General features: G+C 42.9%; 3 protein-coding genes across 3 annotated transcripts; all 3 read right to left on the reverse strand.

The window, feature by feature from the left end:
- Window positions 1-22: 22 nt before the first annotated feature.
- On the reverse strand, window positions 23-5,117 carry LOC102721829 (tRNA pseudouridine synthase Pus10). The gene is made up of 15 exons (XM_006652579.3): window positions 4,602-5,117; window positions 4,074-4,426; window positions 3,586-3,706; window positions 3,384-3,498; window positions 3,150-3,295; window positions 2,991-3,062; window positions 2,594-2,662; window positions 2,436-2,516; window positions 2,216-2,335; window positions 2,067-2,141; window positions 1,807-1,887; window positions 1,248-1,321; window positions 1,109-1,169; window positions 522-577; window positions 23-361 (listed from the first exon to the last, which is right to left on the reverse strand). The coding sequence occupies exons 1-15, from the start codon at window positions 4,716-4,718 to the stop codon at window positions 283-285; spliced, it is 1,620 nt and encodes a 539-aa protein (XP_006652642.2). The 5' UTR covers window positions 4,719-5,117; the 3' UTR covers window positions 23-282.
- A 413-nt stretch (window positions 5,118-5,530) lies between these two features.
- On the reverse strand, window positions 5,531-7,238 carry LOC102709275 (GDSL esterase/lipase At4g16230-like). The gene is made up of 5 exons (XM_006653609.2): window positions 6,980-7,238; window positions 6,687-6,823; window positions 6,386-6,604; window positions 6,005-6,278; window positions 5,531-5,906 (listed from the first exon to the last, which is right to left on the reverse strand). The coding sequence occupies exons 1-5, from the start codon at window positions 7,236-7,238 to the stop codon at window positions 5,686-5,688; spliced, it is 1,110 nt and encodes a 369-aa protein (XP_006653672.1). The 3' UTR covers window positions 5,531-5,685.
- Window positions 7,239-13,112: 5,874 nt separating this feature from the next.
- On the reverse strand, window positions 13,113-16,230 carry LOC102722390 (L-ascorbate oxidase homolog). The gene is made up of 8 exons (XM_040523404.1): window positions 16,010-16,230; window positions 15,804-15,913; window positions 15,058-15,328; window positions 14,853-14,955; window positions 14,371-14,725; window positions 13,900-14,277; window positions 13,726-13,804; window positions 13,113-13,647 (listed from the first exon to the last, which is right to left on the reverse strand). Exons 1-8 carry the CDS (start codon window positions 16,160-16,162, stop codon window positions 13,417-13,419), a joined length of 1,680 nt encoding a protein of 559 aa, XP_040379338.1. The 5' UTR covers window positions 16,163-16,230; the 3' UTR covers window positions 13,113-13,416.
- Between the last annotated feature and the right edge of the window lie 1,589 nt (window positions 16,231-17,819).

Genomic DNA, 17,819 nt, shown 5'->3' on the forward strand with positions numbered 1-17,819 from the left:
CAATTTCTCAAAATAGACTTTTATCCGATGGCTACACTAGAGTAAAAACATCGATAAAAGTTGCATTGGAGCTAACTGGGATCACTCCCCCCAATTTCTCAAATAGACTCTTATCGAAAAGGTTACACTCTAGTAAGAGACCGGTTTTCTGAACTTGGCTTGGTTAGTCTTCTGCAGGCATTGTCTTTCAGGCCTTGCATTTCGTAAGTGTACAGCACCAAGAACCGATGATATAGAATTAAGAACCAGGATGATACCATATTGGCATATAACAGTATCATATTACTGCAGGAAATCCATCTTAACGTCAGTGACATCGAGTTGCAATATCTCAGCTCTGCAGCTTAACATGACGCCAAAACTGCAAGAGCAGAGCAATGTCGTGAATATATGGATTTAAAGGAATGTGGCACCAACACACCAAGAGCAGCAAGGCCGTGAACATTCTATAATGGAAAATGGCTTGGATAAGTAAACATGAGGAATTAAAAAAGCGCCGCATGTTATTTTTTGAGACGAACCTTGGGTGTGTGCGTCCAAGATCCCCGTGCACAAACTCCTTTATGTATGTCCCAGCCTGTAAGTGCATGTACAAAGGTGTTTATTAGCTGTCAATTGTCACATAAGCAAATTTTGTGATGTGGAGAAAAGAGATAGAAGGAGAGAGAAAAGTTGTTGTCATGCATAGCAACGGCTTAGAGTCGACTCTTAGCATTTATTAAATAAAACTTTCTTATATGATGGTGTAAAAAAGAAAACTAACGTAATAAAAAATATTTTATTGCATTAATGAAAAAACCACATCTGACTCTTTCTTTGTACGTATCATTATAAAATACTCTTATTACTGATGTGGCTTTATATAGAGCTCATAATAGACTCTACTATTAAACACACCCTGAGGACACCAGTGTTGATTAAACAGGAGAGCAAACTACATAATATAAATGCCTTAAAACGTATTCACAGAAGCATTTAATAATCGCAATGTTTTTACATGACGATTTGACATATAAAACCACAATCTACGGTGAAGCAGACAATGCACTCATACAGTGAAAAGGAACCCAACCAATCACATGGAAGGTTACAAACTTCCAAGGCTTACCTGAGTGCATAGATGTAACAGGTAATAGTTTGACCTGCCAGCAATTTTTTCAATCTCCATCCTGACAGAAGATTGGTTGTTTCTCAGATGAATGGCACATAAAGTGGATTTAATAAAACTGAAATCAATCTCAACTCACCAATGTATAATCCGTTTTCTCTCTAATGGACTTCTACGATGTAGGACTCTTATTGGTGTCTTTTGTACAATTTCCTACACGGCAAACAAGAGACTATGTTATTATGTTCACAACAAAGAACATACATCATCAACGACTTACTAAGATTCAAACTAATTAATCCCAAATATAAACTATATTTGTCACGAACAAACATGACACCAGTAACAAATTGACGAAATGTAACCATGTAAGTCGGAGATAGCCATGCATTCAAAATGGAGGCCTGAGAAGGTCTCCAACTAAAGTTGGATGAACACTTCCGGCCACAAATTATGACTGTAAGGGCCACCGACGATTGCTGGGAACTGAGTCCAACGTTTCCTGTGATTGCCCATACAATATTTTTCTTTACCACCTGTGTGTTCTGGACCTTCTGGTACTAATTAACTAGATCAGGACAATCCATAGCTTATGGGAAATGACAGCACGTTGATGTGTGATAAAAAAATGAATATAACAACCAAAGAACATGATTTAAAAAACACTCAACGGGTCTTTAGTAGAAAACATCTTATACCATATCTTTGACAAGAGAAATATTATGTAAGTCATCATCTGTCAGAGGGCGAGACGTCCATATGAGGGCAGCATACTGCTTCTGCATACATAAAGTAATATTAAGCACTGATAATCAAGGAAAAGGTATCATCTTTCTGCAACAAAGTCATGCTTCAGGCAATAATGCAATATAAGTATGAAACAGATTATATCATATACAATAGCAAACTGTGATCCTATCATTTCAGCAATCCAATATATCATCAAATGGTAGAGTACCTGCTTCTCCGCTTCTCCTTCCCGCATCATTGTCCATATTTCACTGCCTACCAGCTTGAGATTTATAACCCTAACCTATAAAATGCTGATGTATAAGCACATCATATGCAATCCAAGTGCGATGTCGATTCACTTTATTGAGTTCTTACATGTTTCTTTTCGGAGTTATTAATCTTATCTGCAATTTGTTGAACTTCAGTAGCAGATGGAATAGATCGCACGTTCAAGACTTCAACTAGGAATGGACGACCAGATCCAAGCATCCGAACCTGTATATATTATTCATTCAGCATAGAATATAACAACTGATATTCCGCAAGCTCCAATAAAAGAAATAGCAGGAGATACAGTTCAAAACCATGGGATTACATCAATATCTTCTCTTCCGGCAGCATGGAACTTGTAGCCATCACCTTTGCAGATGGCACAGACATTCTCCCCAATTATTTCCTACAAAGGGGTATGGGGATGTTCAGTTGTACTTCTATTTCTTAGGTTGAGACAGCAATTGAGGTATTGTGTATTACCTCAACTGATGCTTCCCCCATTCTCTCGTCATCAATTATCCAACACGACTGGCTGACATTCCTTGAAAGCTGATAACGAGGAACATTATCATGTGGAAGTGCAAACATGCAAAGAAACCCTTAGTTTGCTTGTGTATTGAGTATGAGGAAACACTTCCAAGTGCCATTCTTAATACTAATAATCCAGTACAAAAGAGACTGGTGCAACAAAAAATATTTTCTGTCGGCTAACTTAAAGTAAACAACATTTAATAAGGTTGTCTTGTGATTATACAGAACTACATAGTAGTTCCAAGTATGCAGTTATGGGATTAGCGACTACAGAAGGGTGTATTTATGCTGTTATTGACATACTGATGAATTATGCAAGTTAAGACCAAGGGTTGATGGAGCATACCTTCAGGTATCTTCCACCAATATATATGGGTGACCTTTGACAAGATATCACAAGGTGGCAGGGTTTTAACACCTGAAGAGAGAAATAAATAATTGAACCAGAATCAGTAATATGCCTGATTAATTGAATAAATCAGCACAAGGATAGAGCATTTGACACCTTCTCAGGTGGCAACTGCAATAAACTGCAGAACTCTTGATCTTCAATGCCTTCAAGGGTCTTGTTGATAAATGAATCTGATTCACTTAATATATGTTTATCATCATCTGTTGAGTCCCTTTTAGTACTCTTTCCATCTCTTGATTCTATCAGGACACCATACAAATCAATAAAAAAAATGTTAAAAATTGACTGGTTATCACCAATGCAGTCTTTTTTCAGTAATTTCTATACCTGCTTTTCTTTTACGACCACGGTCATTTGGCAGTAGCTTTAGAAGCTTTTGCGAAGCTTCCTCGTGAGTATATGTTAAGCGAATTCGAAACGAATTACTAACATGTTTCACGTTCTGCATGAAATTAGTCAGCCATTTTGCGCTAAGTAAACAAGAAATGCTTGATTTATAGATATATTATTAGTCATAAAAGGCAGTTACCATTTGTTTTTCTAGTGACGGTACTAGCAACATTCTCAAGGCCTCCTTCACTGACATGGTCTGAGAAAATATTTTTTCATTGAACCAATCTGCATTGCCATATTTTTCTTTTATATATAACCTATTAAGGAGAGAGATGCCAGCAAATTATGAAAATGCCAGTACAGTGTCTACAAGAACATTGGGACAAAGCAGAACAGAAAGTTCCATTTGCATTTAACAACAAGCAAAATACATTGTTAAAGTATAATTATCTATCAAGATCAGATAGCCTTCATTCCTCTGGATTATTTGCTAACTAAAAAGGTATACTTCCATTTCTCTTACAAATGGTTGCATCATATATCATTATCACCACATGTGCATTAGCACCATACAGTTTTATCCTTCAAATATGATTAATATGTGGCATCTCCTTGAGTCACAATTTACCACTCAAGGTGCTGTACAAAAATGTGAGGCAGAGATGCTTAAGTAGGGATGGTTACCTAGTGGCACGATCATTAGCTGCTATAACTGCAGGAAGTGAAATTTCTAGGGAGAACTCATCAATTTGGTGACCCTCTTTCAGAACTGTTTGGGATATCATTGAAGTAACATTATCGATAGGAGTTACACTATGGAGTGGTTCTGTACCGTCATCTTGATAGCAGGTGGGCAGTAACACCCCAAAGCAGATAGAGCAGCACGCCACATCCGTTGACAAACATGAGCAAGACCCATTCTTTGTGGAATCCTCATGCTCTTCAAGAAATGAATGCAAAACTGATGCCGTAAGAGAAAGGCAAGGGATCGCAGAGCTAAAGGCTCCAAACAACCGGAAGATGCATCGCACGCAGACCTGCAATATTATGGAGAAATGTTGGCAATGTTCTCCATGTGTGAAAAAAAAATCATAGGCATCAGCATGCCATCGAAATGCTCATCCAATACGAGGGAGGTGAAACCGAATTTGGGGTAAGTTAAAAAGGTACTGCATAGTGAAGAGTTGAACGGGCATGGCTGAGAAGACGAACCCCGACGGAGAGGAGGTGGTGGACGGCGTGGAGCGGTGGGAAGGAGGCCGCCGCTGCGCTTTCGAGGATGCTCCTGGCCTCCGCATCCGCCTCCGCGGCGGCGCCTGTGGCCGTCATGTTCGTCGGCGCGGTCGACTAAACCCTAGCTAATCCTCTGGCTTACAGTTCAGGCTTCAAGCAAGCAGATCTAGTGATGCTCAAACACTAATCTCAAAGCAAAGCAAACTCTCAAATTTCGCACTTCTTCTTCCTCCCTTCGATGCGACCCTTCCCGGTACTGCTCGCCGGCCACCGGTAGAGGACCGAGCAGAGCAAGAAGTGCCGCATTCCAACACAGCGCCGAGGGCTCGCAGTCCGCCCGTCGGCGTTCCTGCCGCGGTTGGGAGCGCGCGAGCAAACCGACGTTACTGCCGCGCCAAATCCGGTCGTATACTGGGAACTACCGTGGTGCGAGCTCGCCGTCGAGCACGCCTCGCAGCCCGCCGCCGCACCTCCGTCCACCGTCGTTGATGGGCTCCCGAGCAGCGGCGGGCACGGTAAGTCTTTCGGTTGAGGAGGGGAACGGAGATCGATAGAGATGTAGGATGCTTTACGATTAGTGTTGAACACGTGTCACACAGCTTTTCAAGGTCCTCCGGATAAAGGAAGACCAGGGTCTAAATAGGATAATACACACGATTTACAAGTCCGGGCATGGACGCAAAAAGAGTATTGTTTTCGTTTCTACTTATAACTAAATTTTAAAATCTAAATTTAAGTTAACTTTGATATTTTTTATTATAATCTATTTTTAACATTTAATTTTAAATTATAGTGAATACATGTGCAATACTTTTATCCACAACTCAATTTCACTTATGAGTATTTAAAGCGAAAATATAACTCCGAAAATGTGTTATCCGACTTATTATCTGTGTATACTTGCCCATCTTGTTTAAGAGTGAATGATCAATCTCAACAAATGCATGATAAAACTCGTACGACAGCACGCCGATGTGCGAATTGCACGGTACTAATAACCTCTCCATAGAACAGCACACCACCACTTATTACGTATCATCACGTCCTGGTCCGTGCGCCCTTCCTACGTCCGCAGCTCCGCCAGCTCGCGCACGTTGATTGGGTGGACGAACACCCCAGGGTCGGCGAAGAGCTCGAGCGCGGCGACGCGCGACGCGGCTTCCGTAGGGTGGTTGTTATCCCAGAAGAGGTAGGCCCGCCTGTCCTCGCACAGCGCCGCCGTGCGGTTGCACACGCCCGTGCCGCCGCCGCCGCCGCAGCACGGCTTGTCCAGCACCGTGAAATCTGCACAGCACAATTAAACACGCCGCCTGCGCGTCAGGAAGTGTCTGCAGCGGCGGCGGCGGCGGCAGCAGTACGTGGAGATGGAACGCGTAACGTACTCGCGCCAGGCAGGACCGTGCCGTTGAAGATGAGCTCGGCCATGCGGACGGAGTCGGCGAGGGAGTAACGCATGCCGCCCAGGTCGGCGGCGAGGCCGCGCAGCATCGAGTCCAGCATCGGGTAGAGCTGCCTGGAGAGGCCGTTCGCCGCGCGGTAGCAGCCGTAGCCGTCGAGGTCGTTCTTGGCGCGCGCGATCGCCCTCTGCGAAGGGCAGCATCCCACCAGCGACGGGCTGACCACGCTGAATTTCCTCGCCCCGGCGCCGTACAGCTCCTGCAGCCACCGGGTTTTTTTTTTTCTTCTGTTTCAGATGGTTCGGTTTCTTTGCATATCTGAGAGGGGTTGGAGCATTTGGATATACAGCTAGCTCTGCACTGCACCTTCAGGTGGCTCTTGTAGAAGACGACGAGGCTCTGCAAGAATTCGGTGTCGTTGCGGGTGGTGTTTGACGGGATATCGGTGTACTCGAACAAGTCGTTGCTGCCGGTGTTGATGAAGATGAGAGATTTGGAGATGAGATCGGCCGTCCCGTTCCCCATCTTCTGCACGGCCGACGTGAAGCTCTGCACCTGGGCGCTCATGTTGAACACTTCCGTGCACTACACAGACAAAAAGTCAGGTCAGTGTGGCACGCACGGTACAACGAAGCAAGCACAAAACCAAGTTAGTGCATGCATGTACCACTGCTCCGCCCGTGCTATCAAGCAGTCCTGACCCCCCTGACGCGAAGTTGATGCCCTTGCTCATCTGCGAAATGATGGTCACGTCCGGCAGGGACAGGTACGGTGGCGGGCTCTTGTCGAAGCCAAGATTTTGCGCTGCTCATCGAATCGATCGAAGCATCAAATTAACCAGCCGGTCAGTGCCACTGCACATTGTATCTCGATCATAGTAGCGGCTAGCTACTCGTGTGCGTTAATTAAACGGAGCAAGAAAGCCGAGACGTTTCCTCTCGATCGATTTGAGCTACGTACCGATCTGGTCGGCCAAATTGTATCCATTGCTGAACCGACCCGTCGGCGACTGGAACGGGTAGTCGACGCCGTACCTCGGGTAGTTGGCTCTGCAGACGAGCTTGCAGTTCGCCAGGAAGTTGTTGTTGCCGACGTCCACCGTGGAGTCCCCGAACACGAACATGGCCGGCACGGCAGGCTCATCGGCGAGCCCTCGCCGCGCGAGCTCGAGCAAGCACAGCGCCGCAACGAGCGCGAATGCTCCGCTGCGCCTGGCCATCGTGTCTCAATGATCAAAGTTGAACGAGCTTGTTCGGTGCCTCTCGTTGCTTGCTTTCAGCTTCAATTCTTCAGTGCGATCGCGGCGGCCCACCTCGGCATGCAGAACGTGTACAGCGTGCAAACGTATACTATATAGGAATGCGAGGCGAAGAGCGTGACAAGAGAGGGAGAGCGACAGATCGTTTCGCGTATGCATGAACTGGACCGAGCCTGTAGAGCAAACCAGGTCACTATCTTCGAATCCCTCGCCGCTGTAAATAACACCAAAGGATATGCTTTTTGTACTCTAATGCTTTGTGTTCCTCGATCAGGCATTCACGCCGGCCATTATTAATAAAAAAAACAGACTTGCCATTGGCTGTGAAAAGAGGGGAGCATTTCTGAACTGAAGCGCCTTGCCAGCGTATGGCAGATTGTCAGTACAGAACGTCGTTAGATTGTGTATACCGGTAGGTTTGGATTTTTCAGTCCGTTTGCCGTTGCAACCTAGCAAACCAATGACATTGGCACTACTCGTGCGTAGGGATAAACAGAAAACTCGTGACTCGTTAGCTCGCTTGACTCGTGACAAGCTCGACTCGGCTCGACTCGGTTCGTTTTATTTTTCTAACGAGTCGAGCTAGCATTTTAGCTTGTTAGAGATAACGAGCCAGCTCGAGCTGGCTCGTGAGCTGCTCGTGAGCCTAACGAGCTAGACCAAAGACATAGATTCATCGGTGTTCATTGATTTCGCTCTGTAATACATGTGTTCAATATTTCATAGGTTCACTGTGTGATTTATTGGTTCAAACTTTAATATTTAAATACATTTTCATATGATTTGCATGTTTGAAATAAAGATTTGCTTATATAATTTATTGAAAAATTATTTAGGTTAACTTTCATGTATGGCTCACGAGCCTAACAAGCCAGCTCGAGCTTTATAACGAGCCGAGCCGAGTTGGATTTTTAGCTCGTTATGATAACAAACCGAGCAGTCAGCTCGTTATCTTAACGAGCTGGACCGAGGCGAATCGAGCCGAGCCGGGCTAGCTCGTTACGTGGTTCGTGACAGAGATCGAACCGCGACGCGACGTCCCGACGATACGTAGGCATTTGCGCACTGCAAAGCATAGAATATATCAGCGAGCAACATGACAATCGACATCAGTATTTCATAAATCGTACGGAGCATAGATACGTACGCTACTAAGTAAGCATAAACAATTAGAGGAATCGGCTCCTGTTAGGTATACTGAATCCAGCAATTCATGTTAGCCTGTTAGGTATACCAATCGACTAATCCAGCAAAGGTCAATTAAAACCGAGGGAAAGAAGCTAAATGATTTGGACTTGGTTTTTTTAAAAATTTTGAAATCATCTTCAGTCCATTACTACTCGCATGAAATAATTGGTTAAATGCATTGACTTTCTCATTATTAAAAAAAAGATACACTGACTTACCACTCCAGGAGCATTCCTTGATGATCCACTTGAAATTAATGTCGAATCTCGCTATACCTGGCTCCTCGTATGCATGAATTTAACCTTGTAGACTATGTCCGCATCCATGGCGGTTTATCATTTGCGTACACGAGCACATCAGCGTCGCTGTCCGATGCGGAGAAGCGTCTGCAGAAAGAGACTTCGGTTTTTTTGGTTGGAGAGAGACGGGATCGTCGCTTCGAAATTCGAACTGCACACACGGTGGGTTGATACCTAGAGCAATTTTATGATCGTCGCTATAGTAACAGAATGTCTACTTTATAACTCGATGCACCAAAAATTTTAATGAAAATTTTGGTACATAATTATACTGCCTTAATTCGGACGAAAGACGTTTATTCGCTGCAGAGTGCAGATCCTACCTGTATATGAGTACAAGACCATCTTTTCGTTTTGCTTTTACTTATAATCAAAATTTAAATTTTTAATTTTAAATTTAGACAAGATTTAGATAATTTTTTATCGTTTTATTTTCCATAGATTGCTATAAGAACATATATAATTTTTTTATAAAATATTTTTTATTTATAAATATGTTGATTGTCTTTTTCCGTGAATAAGCCAAGCAATCGTCCCTGTAGTCTGAAATTGATGTAAGACCGCGAATCGAATATACCAGGTCCCGTTTGGGCAAGTGGAATTGTTCGTTGACATTCATGGCTCATGTCAACGTCTGAACGAAAATCGTAACGTGCTTCGGTGGCTGTTTGGATCCGCCGATTTTAGGTTTTTTTCCTTATCATACTGAATGTTGAATGTTTGAACGTTAGTTAGGAATAATAAATATAGATTGATAACAAAACTAATTGTATAAATAAAAGATATTTCATTAGACAAAATTTTTAAACCTAATTAATCCATGATTAGCAAATGTTTATTGTAACATCACATTCGCTAATCATGGACTTATTATGCTCAATAGATTCGTCTCGCGAAATAGTCCAGAATATGGAGTGAGTTTTATTAATAGTATATATTTAATACTTCTAATTAGTGTCGAAACATTTGATTTGACAGTGGCTAAAAAAGTTAGGGGGAAACAAAACACCCCCTCAGTTTTAGATAGTTGGCCCGTTCCCAATGTCCAACATGTGTCCGACCAGGGCAACAGGCTAACAACACCGTAAGAACATTCCCAACAGCTCTTCTATCATATCCTCTGTCCCAAAAATACAGAATGAAGAGTAAAAATAGAGCTATAACAGAATATCTATCACATACTTTATTTTTAGATGTCATCTATATTAGGAGAGAAACTCTATATTTAAATATTCTTTCACCATCCTCCAGATAGATATGGAGGATACAATATATAGATGATCTGCTAGAGTACAAAGAGATACGAAGGATAAAACTGTTTTAGATGATTATCTAAATGAAGATATGGATGACCAAATTTAGATGAACCGTTATGGTTGCTCTAACACGACTACACCACTACGGCACACTTTCGTTTGGATTCGATTAGAGGGCTTGTTTTAGTGGGTGAATGTCCACGCATCTGTTAATCTGGAAGGACACTTTATATGCCTAAAAAGTTTAGTCATACAGACTTTTTATGCATTGTGTTTATATATAAAAAGTTTTATTTTTATACGTCAAAAGTATATATAGAAAATTTATACATATAAACAAATATATCTATTATATATAAAAAGTAATAGGAAAAAAGTTACTATGTTCACTCTTATGGGCTAGAATTAATAAAAAAATCCGATTAGAAATACAACTATTAGAATTTAAAATAATTGAATATTGAGCGAAGAGTCCATCTATAAATACAATTTAAAAACATCTAAAATTCAGGTTAAAAAGAATCTGATTTAAAATACAATTTCGGAATTGAAAATAAAAATAATGATAAAACAAGTCCATGTGTAAATATAGTTTAAAACCAAATTTTGGATTAAAAATTTTAAAATAATTAAAATTGAGGAAAGAATCCATCTATAAATACAATTTGAAAACATATAAAATAGCGGTTAAAATAAGTAATATTAAATGAAAGTATCAACATATAAAAACAATTTAGAATATCTAAAATCTAAATTATAAATTAAATATTATGTAGAAAAGAGTATGCACAATATGTGTGGGCCACCGTGCTAGTTTAATATATAAAACATCTAGTAGAACAAATATCTGCTTTAAAAATATTATGTTAAAAAATTATATCTACAAACGGTATACACTAAAAATTTGTATATAACGTTATATATATAAAGCATTCGCACAGGGTTCGCCGCTAGACTTCTCGACTAGAGACGCGGTGTGTATGGAGTATGACTGCATTAACATTCCGGCCCCGACCAACTAACATGTAACTCATAATACTAATGCGGCTAAATCGTCTAACTTCTTGTATATTTTTTAGGATGAGGAGTGCTAGACAACATTATTCCATCCATACCGCCCTGCACGGTACCTTGATCCTTTTCGTTATTCGCTCCTTGTGTGAGGCACCCAAGCTAGCTAGCTTGTCATCACATCATCGACGTTGCTTTAATCCTCTTTTTGTTGCTTTAGCTTTCTGTATTTTTCATCAAGCCGTCTGTCAAGATCAGAGAGAGAGCAGCAAGTGTTCACAAGCTACTCCGCAGTGTCTCTAGTACTAGATTTGTCATTCTTTTATTGATTTGTCATTCTTTCTATATTCCATCGCTCAATCCGTTACCTAAGTTGATTTGTCATTCTTTTATTGTTTTTCAATATATCTTTTTAATTACAACTGAGATATTTTAAAATATTATTTACACTTGTATATCTGCTAATACCAAAATTTATTAAAATTCCTTAGTAGATTTGGTTAAGAAAAGACGTAATCAGCCGATGGAAATCTTATTCGAAAAAGTCCGAGTTTAAGAAGAAATCATGGAGACCTAGGTATGACATTTTAATTTTATCTATTAATTAGCCTCCAAGTTTAGATTTCTTTATCTCTAGAAAAGTCTCATGTCGGATTAGGACTTTGTTTCCTTTTGGGTTTAGGATTAGAGGGTGAGTCTAAATAGGACTTGTTATTTCATTTTTATCTATTAGAAAAACACGTGTTATGTCTAATATGGACTAGTATCCACTCATAGGTATAAATATGTACACTTGGGTCATGTATCGAGATCTATCTACAATATTCAAATCAAATACAAATTTCGGTGCTTCATCACCCTCCTCAATGAGGTCTCATCACCGACGAAACTTTACTTAGCATCTGACGCGGGGCTGTATCGCTTTGATCTCCGACGGAGGGGTAATTAAGTCCTACGTTCCACCAACCCCAACAACTGTATCAGCTAGATTAGAATTGTCTTGGTTCAGTCGGATTTTCTAATATAGTTGTGTGGTTGCTAGTTATCGTATCAGTTTTAGCCTAAGGTTGATCTGGTCGACCAATTTGAGTGATTTACATTGGTTTGATATTTGTTGTTTGACATATTCAATCTAATATTATCTTGGTTTGTTCCAATCTATTAGATTATGTTTATTAAATAGTTTATATCAGATCGATGTATCTTCTCGCAGTTTCATCGGAGTTTCTGCCAATAAGTTATCAGTCATCGGCTTGATAACAATCTAGATCTGATTAGATGGCTTGATAACAATCTAGATCTGATTAGTATCTAGCCTGACATTGCTAGGCATAGTTTTGAATTATCTCGGTTTGGTCCGATCTTTTGAGATTATTCCTAGTAAGCTGAGCTGGATATTTTATAGGTCCTGATGGATCATCAGTCGTTTATAGTCGACAATTTTTTGCTATCCTACATACTCACTGTACTTACATTAATAGAATAGCCAATTGTCTCATTGTACTGTTCATACATCAATCGATTTTATTTATTTAGATGAACAATTATTTTTATTGCATCGGCTAATTGGTTTTAGCCGATCGTAACGAATGATTCTTTGCTTATTAACTATTCGAGTCTATTTCTAATGGATTTCAACCGATCCAATTATTCAATAGCCGATTGTTCAGCCTATCAACTAAAGGCTGCTATATCAACATTCTATCAGCTGGATTCTATATCTATTGGCTCGATCGGGATTGGATTATTTTATTCTTCATCTTGTCAGTTATATAGTTAAATTTGACTGACACGTCTATTTCTATTTAAAGATTCTAAGAATTTAGGTTCTGCACCGAAGCAATCTATAAGACTTTCAGGCCTACGTATGTGACGCTTAGAATTAACTTTTGGCATCAACAATATCCTAGTACCGAGGAATATTGATGGTACCAACTTGTTATCAGTCATTATCGATAAAGTAGTTGTTATCGTCTTGATAATAGCTAGTACGGGTACGATGTTAAATATGATATAGGTGAGGTATCATATTTAATACATCATATAAATAATCATATTTTAAAACATGACACCGTACTATATAAACCCGATCGAGGATCTGTAAATTGAACTTGGCGATGCATGCTGCCCACGGGAAATGCCCATAGACTGCAGTTTGTTTATGAGTTCATTTAGGCCCTAACGAAGTTCACGGTAAATCCAACCACCCAATTTGTGCGTAAACGGTATACGCCTGCACGGTATAGTCAAGTACTCCCTGCGATCCATAATAGGCAAATCTATGATTGGAAGGTCACCGTCTACATGTGTATATATCCGTAGTATTACGAAATGTCTCATCTGATCTTAGATTTGTTTATTTTGAAACGGTTCATTAGAAATCTGCTAGTATCGCGAGAGGGGTAGGCTGCTGCTGCTGGTGGCGTTGGTGGCGCGGCCGCAGCGAAGCGCGTTGCTCGGTATGGGGAGCTCGTCGCGGAAGGAGTGCGACGGCGTGTACACGCGGAGGTAGAACTGCTGGCCCAGGTACCTTCGCGCCCAGTCCTCCGATCTGAGGTTCCACATCCCCACGTTGTCCAGCGCCACCAACACCGCCGTCCACGCCCTCGGGTACACCTGCACGGCGCCACCAAAGCGAGCAATTTTCATCCAGTGTCCGCGCCGCCTCGAGTGAAATGCGGCTGCCTGCGTTACCTGAACCGTGCACCGGGAGACTGCATCGACGAGGTTGTAGCTCTTCCTGCTCTGCTCGCTCCACACTCCCTTATCCATCCTGCGACAGGTCGACGATGACGAAAACCGAACAAAAATTAGTTAACCCGATGAGAGTCCAAAGACGCATGAGCCGGCCGGGAGGGTATGTCGTACCCGACGACGAACACGCTGTAGCCGTCAAGGTGCCAGCTCTGCACGCTGTCCTCGCTGTTCTCCAACACGATCTCGAGGAAGGATCGGTAGTCGGAGTCCATCACGGCCGCCTCTCTCCGCAGAGCTGCCGCGGCGCCGCCCGCGGGCGGCGCGTCCGGGATGCTGCCGAGCCGGAACACGCCGCTGATCTTGAAGTAGTCGGCCAGCTTGAGCGGCGTGTCGGCCTCCACGAACGACACGCCGTTCACGGCGTACCGCTGCTTGCCGGCGACGCGGCCCGCCGAGTTGGCGAGCCGGATGGTGCGGGTCACGTTGATCGAGCCGTAGTGGTACGAGCCCTGCGGGTTCGGTCGTGGCCCGCTCGCCGTCAGGTTCGTCCTGGAGATCGAGAAAACATCACAAACATCACATCGGTATCCAGCTGATCCACCACGATCGAGAAACGGAGGCGATCGACGCCGACGCGGAGACCTGATGGAGCGAGCCTGGTCGAGAGAGAAGTCGATGTCGTCGGCAAGGCCGGCTGGCGGCGGCGGCCCAGAGACGTAGGCGCTCGATCTCGAACTGGCGTAGCGCAGGACGGCGGTCGAGCTGAGTGCGCGCTTGGCGAAGCGGGTGGAGACGGCGATGTGATAGACGCCGGCGGCGCGGTTGGCGGTGAACAGCACGGACAGCGACTGGCCGGCGTGCACGTCGAGGGAGCTGTACGTGTTCTGCACCGTGTGCGTGCCCTCCGCCTCGACCAGCGTCACGTTATGGTCTTGGACCCTCACGTTGAGCGTGCTCCGCAGGCCAACGTTGGAGATGCGCAGCCTGTACGTCTTCCCTACGAACCAGATCGCAAAGAGGTTGAGAAATTTCACGTTACGATCACTTGATCATGTTGACCAGCCAAGAGTCCATTCGAAGATGCTTCTACTAAACGTAAAGGGCAAAGGGGCTGATTAAATCACCTTGCTCAACATTGAAGCTCGCACCATTCGGACCTTTTCCGTTAATTAGGATGCCATCAGGGGAAGGCAGCTGCTTTCCACTGTCCAGCATAGCTTGCAGAGCCTAAGCAGCGGCAGCAGCAAACAAACACGTTAAGAATGCATCTACCGGAAGTGACAATGGTGACCGCAATGCCATATATTATGCTGCCATTCAATTGTATACCTTGTGACTGGTCTTGTACCAGTCGCCGATCAGCACGGTGTACTCGTCGGCCGGCGGGTCGAAGGGGACGGGGATCAGCGGGCGGCTGTGGATGCGGATGGCGCCGAAGCCGCCGGCGGCCTTGTGGAAGGCGAGCGACGGGAAGTAGAAGAAGCTGCCGATCTGGTCCTTGGCCTGCAAGCGGTAGGTGAAGTTCTGGCCCGGAGGGATCGGGCAGTTCGTGCCGGACACGCCGTCCTGCCACGAGTTCTTCCTGTGCTGAAGCCCATTCCTGCAATTGCGACTTTGCGTTTTGATGAAATTGTGGGTGATGTGGCATGTTTGAAATGGGACGCATGCATGATGCATTAGCGTATTGTACAATTTGTATTTCAGGACCGAGAGGATGATTAGTCATGGCTAATCTAAAACTAACATAAATGATAGTAAAAAGGGAAAGAATACTGAAAACGTACGCCAATAACTATAAACTCCATCACTAAGTTCGTGGTGTATTAGATGCACTGACGCGAAGCTAGCTTATCATGCAATCAACCTATTCACGCAAAATGCGTTTCAAACAAACTTTCAAGTATTGGGCTCCCCGTGATACATCTAGACAAGCTGATTTTTAGCACTATTCAACTAAACAAAGTATGCTCATCTGCAAAACATGTACGTAAAAACTGATCAAAATGAGCAAGACCACATATTGGTTGGGCCGCGGAGTGAAGCTTGAGAAAAGTTTATATGTAAAGTGAACTTGCCATGACAGAAGGAACGGCTCCGACAAACGGTTGCGCACGTTAATGATCAAATTATCGTTCGTCTGACAGTCAATCTCCGGCCCCGGAAACTGCTCATTGATCAGAATGCCCTACAGAAAAACCATACAAAAAGTAAAAGCATTATCCACAGTGTATGCATCGACCTCGCAAAAGACGAACAGAACAGATCCATAAAAAACCTGCACCTTCTGCCGGACGCCGAGAGGATTGATATCCCCAATAGTAACCTCCCAATCATAAAATCTGTACGGATCCTCTGCCCCTGCGAAGGATACGAAGACGAACAAGCAGATGCAGGTAGCAGCAGCCATGGCTCCCGTGCTTCGCCCTGGTGACATGACGCCGGCCGGTTGACACTGCCCGGAGATGAGGAAGAAGATGGCGATGTGTACGGCGGCAAGGACAGCACCACTATGGCCTTCCTCACTTTGCACATTTTATAGGTTAGAGTAGCGAGGAGACAAATATTAGAAGAAGCAACCGAACGGGAAAAGATGTAGGGTTAGAACGTACTACTCCCTACTTAGGTAGAGCTGTTAAGTGTACGAGGATTTTAATTTCTGTTACTACTATAAAGAGATAAATGTTTACCCACAATCGTTTTCCCTTTTCTCAGAGTTTGCTGAAAAGGTGTGTTTTGTCTGGTTTCTTGTTTTGCCAACGCGCCAACAATTTTCTAGAATGGGGGTGATCCAGATTAAAATGATCCGGTGTGACATATGTACGCGTAAAGGAAAAACGTCTGAGCTCATTTTTGGCTGCATTACAAGGCAGTATTTACCGCTGATCTCAACTTGAAAGGCAAGTTTTAAAAGCACATGACAGTTGAAGCAAAGCTTTGGATAGCCACCGATCAACTGGTGATTGTGGGTTCGTATTCGCCAGACTATCGTAGCTAATCGGATTCCTTTGACTTGAAAGAAAACCGGTAAAATCTCTTTGCTCATTTCGCCACGAGATCGTCTAAATGGGCCGAAAGCTTCACTGCTAAAAGCCCACGGGCTGCACCTTTGCTCTCGTTTCCAATTACACATCGACAATTGTTTGGCTTATCAAGGAGAAAAGACAAATGATATATTTGTAAATAAAAATAAATTGTAAATAAAATTTTTATACATATGTTCTTAGTGATTAAAAAATAAACTTTCAGTCATATCAAAATCGTGCCCCCTGTGGACCTCCTCTCGGTTACCGCTGTTACGTAAACTCTGAGAGTCGCTGTGCTACTTACTGCTGCACGCGCTGTTCATCGGCAGCCGTCTTCCAGCTCGATTCGACGCCCCCGAGACGAATCCCCTTGAAATTTCTTTCCGTCCATGCTATTGGCTTTTGATTTGATTCGATTTTCTTCTAGCTTCGGGTGGCAAAACATTTTTGTTAGTCACATCAAATATTTGCTCGGATGTCGAAAAGAGGTTTTTGGACACGAATGAAAAACAAATTTCACAGTTCGCCTGGAAACCGCGAGACGGATCTTTTGAGCCTAATTAATCCGTCACTAGCGCATGTACATTACTATGTAGCACTTATAGCTAATCATAGACTAATTAGGCTCAAAAGATTCGTCTCACGATTTCTCACATAATTATACAATTAGTTTTTCGTTTTATTTATATTTAATACTCTATTTAGGTGTCAAAAGATTCAATGTGATGTTTTTAGAGAAAATTTTTAGAACTAAATAGGGTCTGGTTACCATTTCGTCATGTTGTACTAATTGGCAGCTGGCTTATACCAGCTCGCAGCCTAAGGCTACATTAATCGGGAGTAAGCGTCGTTTTTGTGTAAAGATTTGCTTCAGTCTAATAAAAAGTACCTCGCAGTACCAAATTATTTCTGATCGTTGGATCTAACAGTGTACATCCTACTTAGCTAGATCCAATGGTGAAAAACAATTTGGTACCTCGAGGTACCAAATCATTTTTGATCGTTGGATCTAACAATCCACATCCTACTCAACTAGATCTAATGGTAAGAAACGATTTGGTACCTCGA

The sequence above is a fragment of the Oryza brachyantha genome, chromosome 4, assembly GCF_000231095.2.
Source record: "Oryza brachyantha chromosome 4, ObraRS2, whole genome shotgun sequence".
Taxonomy (NCBI): Eukaryota; Viridiplantae; Streptophyta; class Magnoliopsida; order Poales; family Poaceae; genus Oryza; species Oryza brachyantha.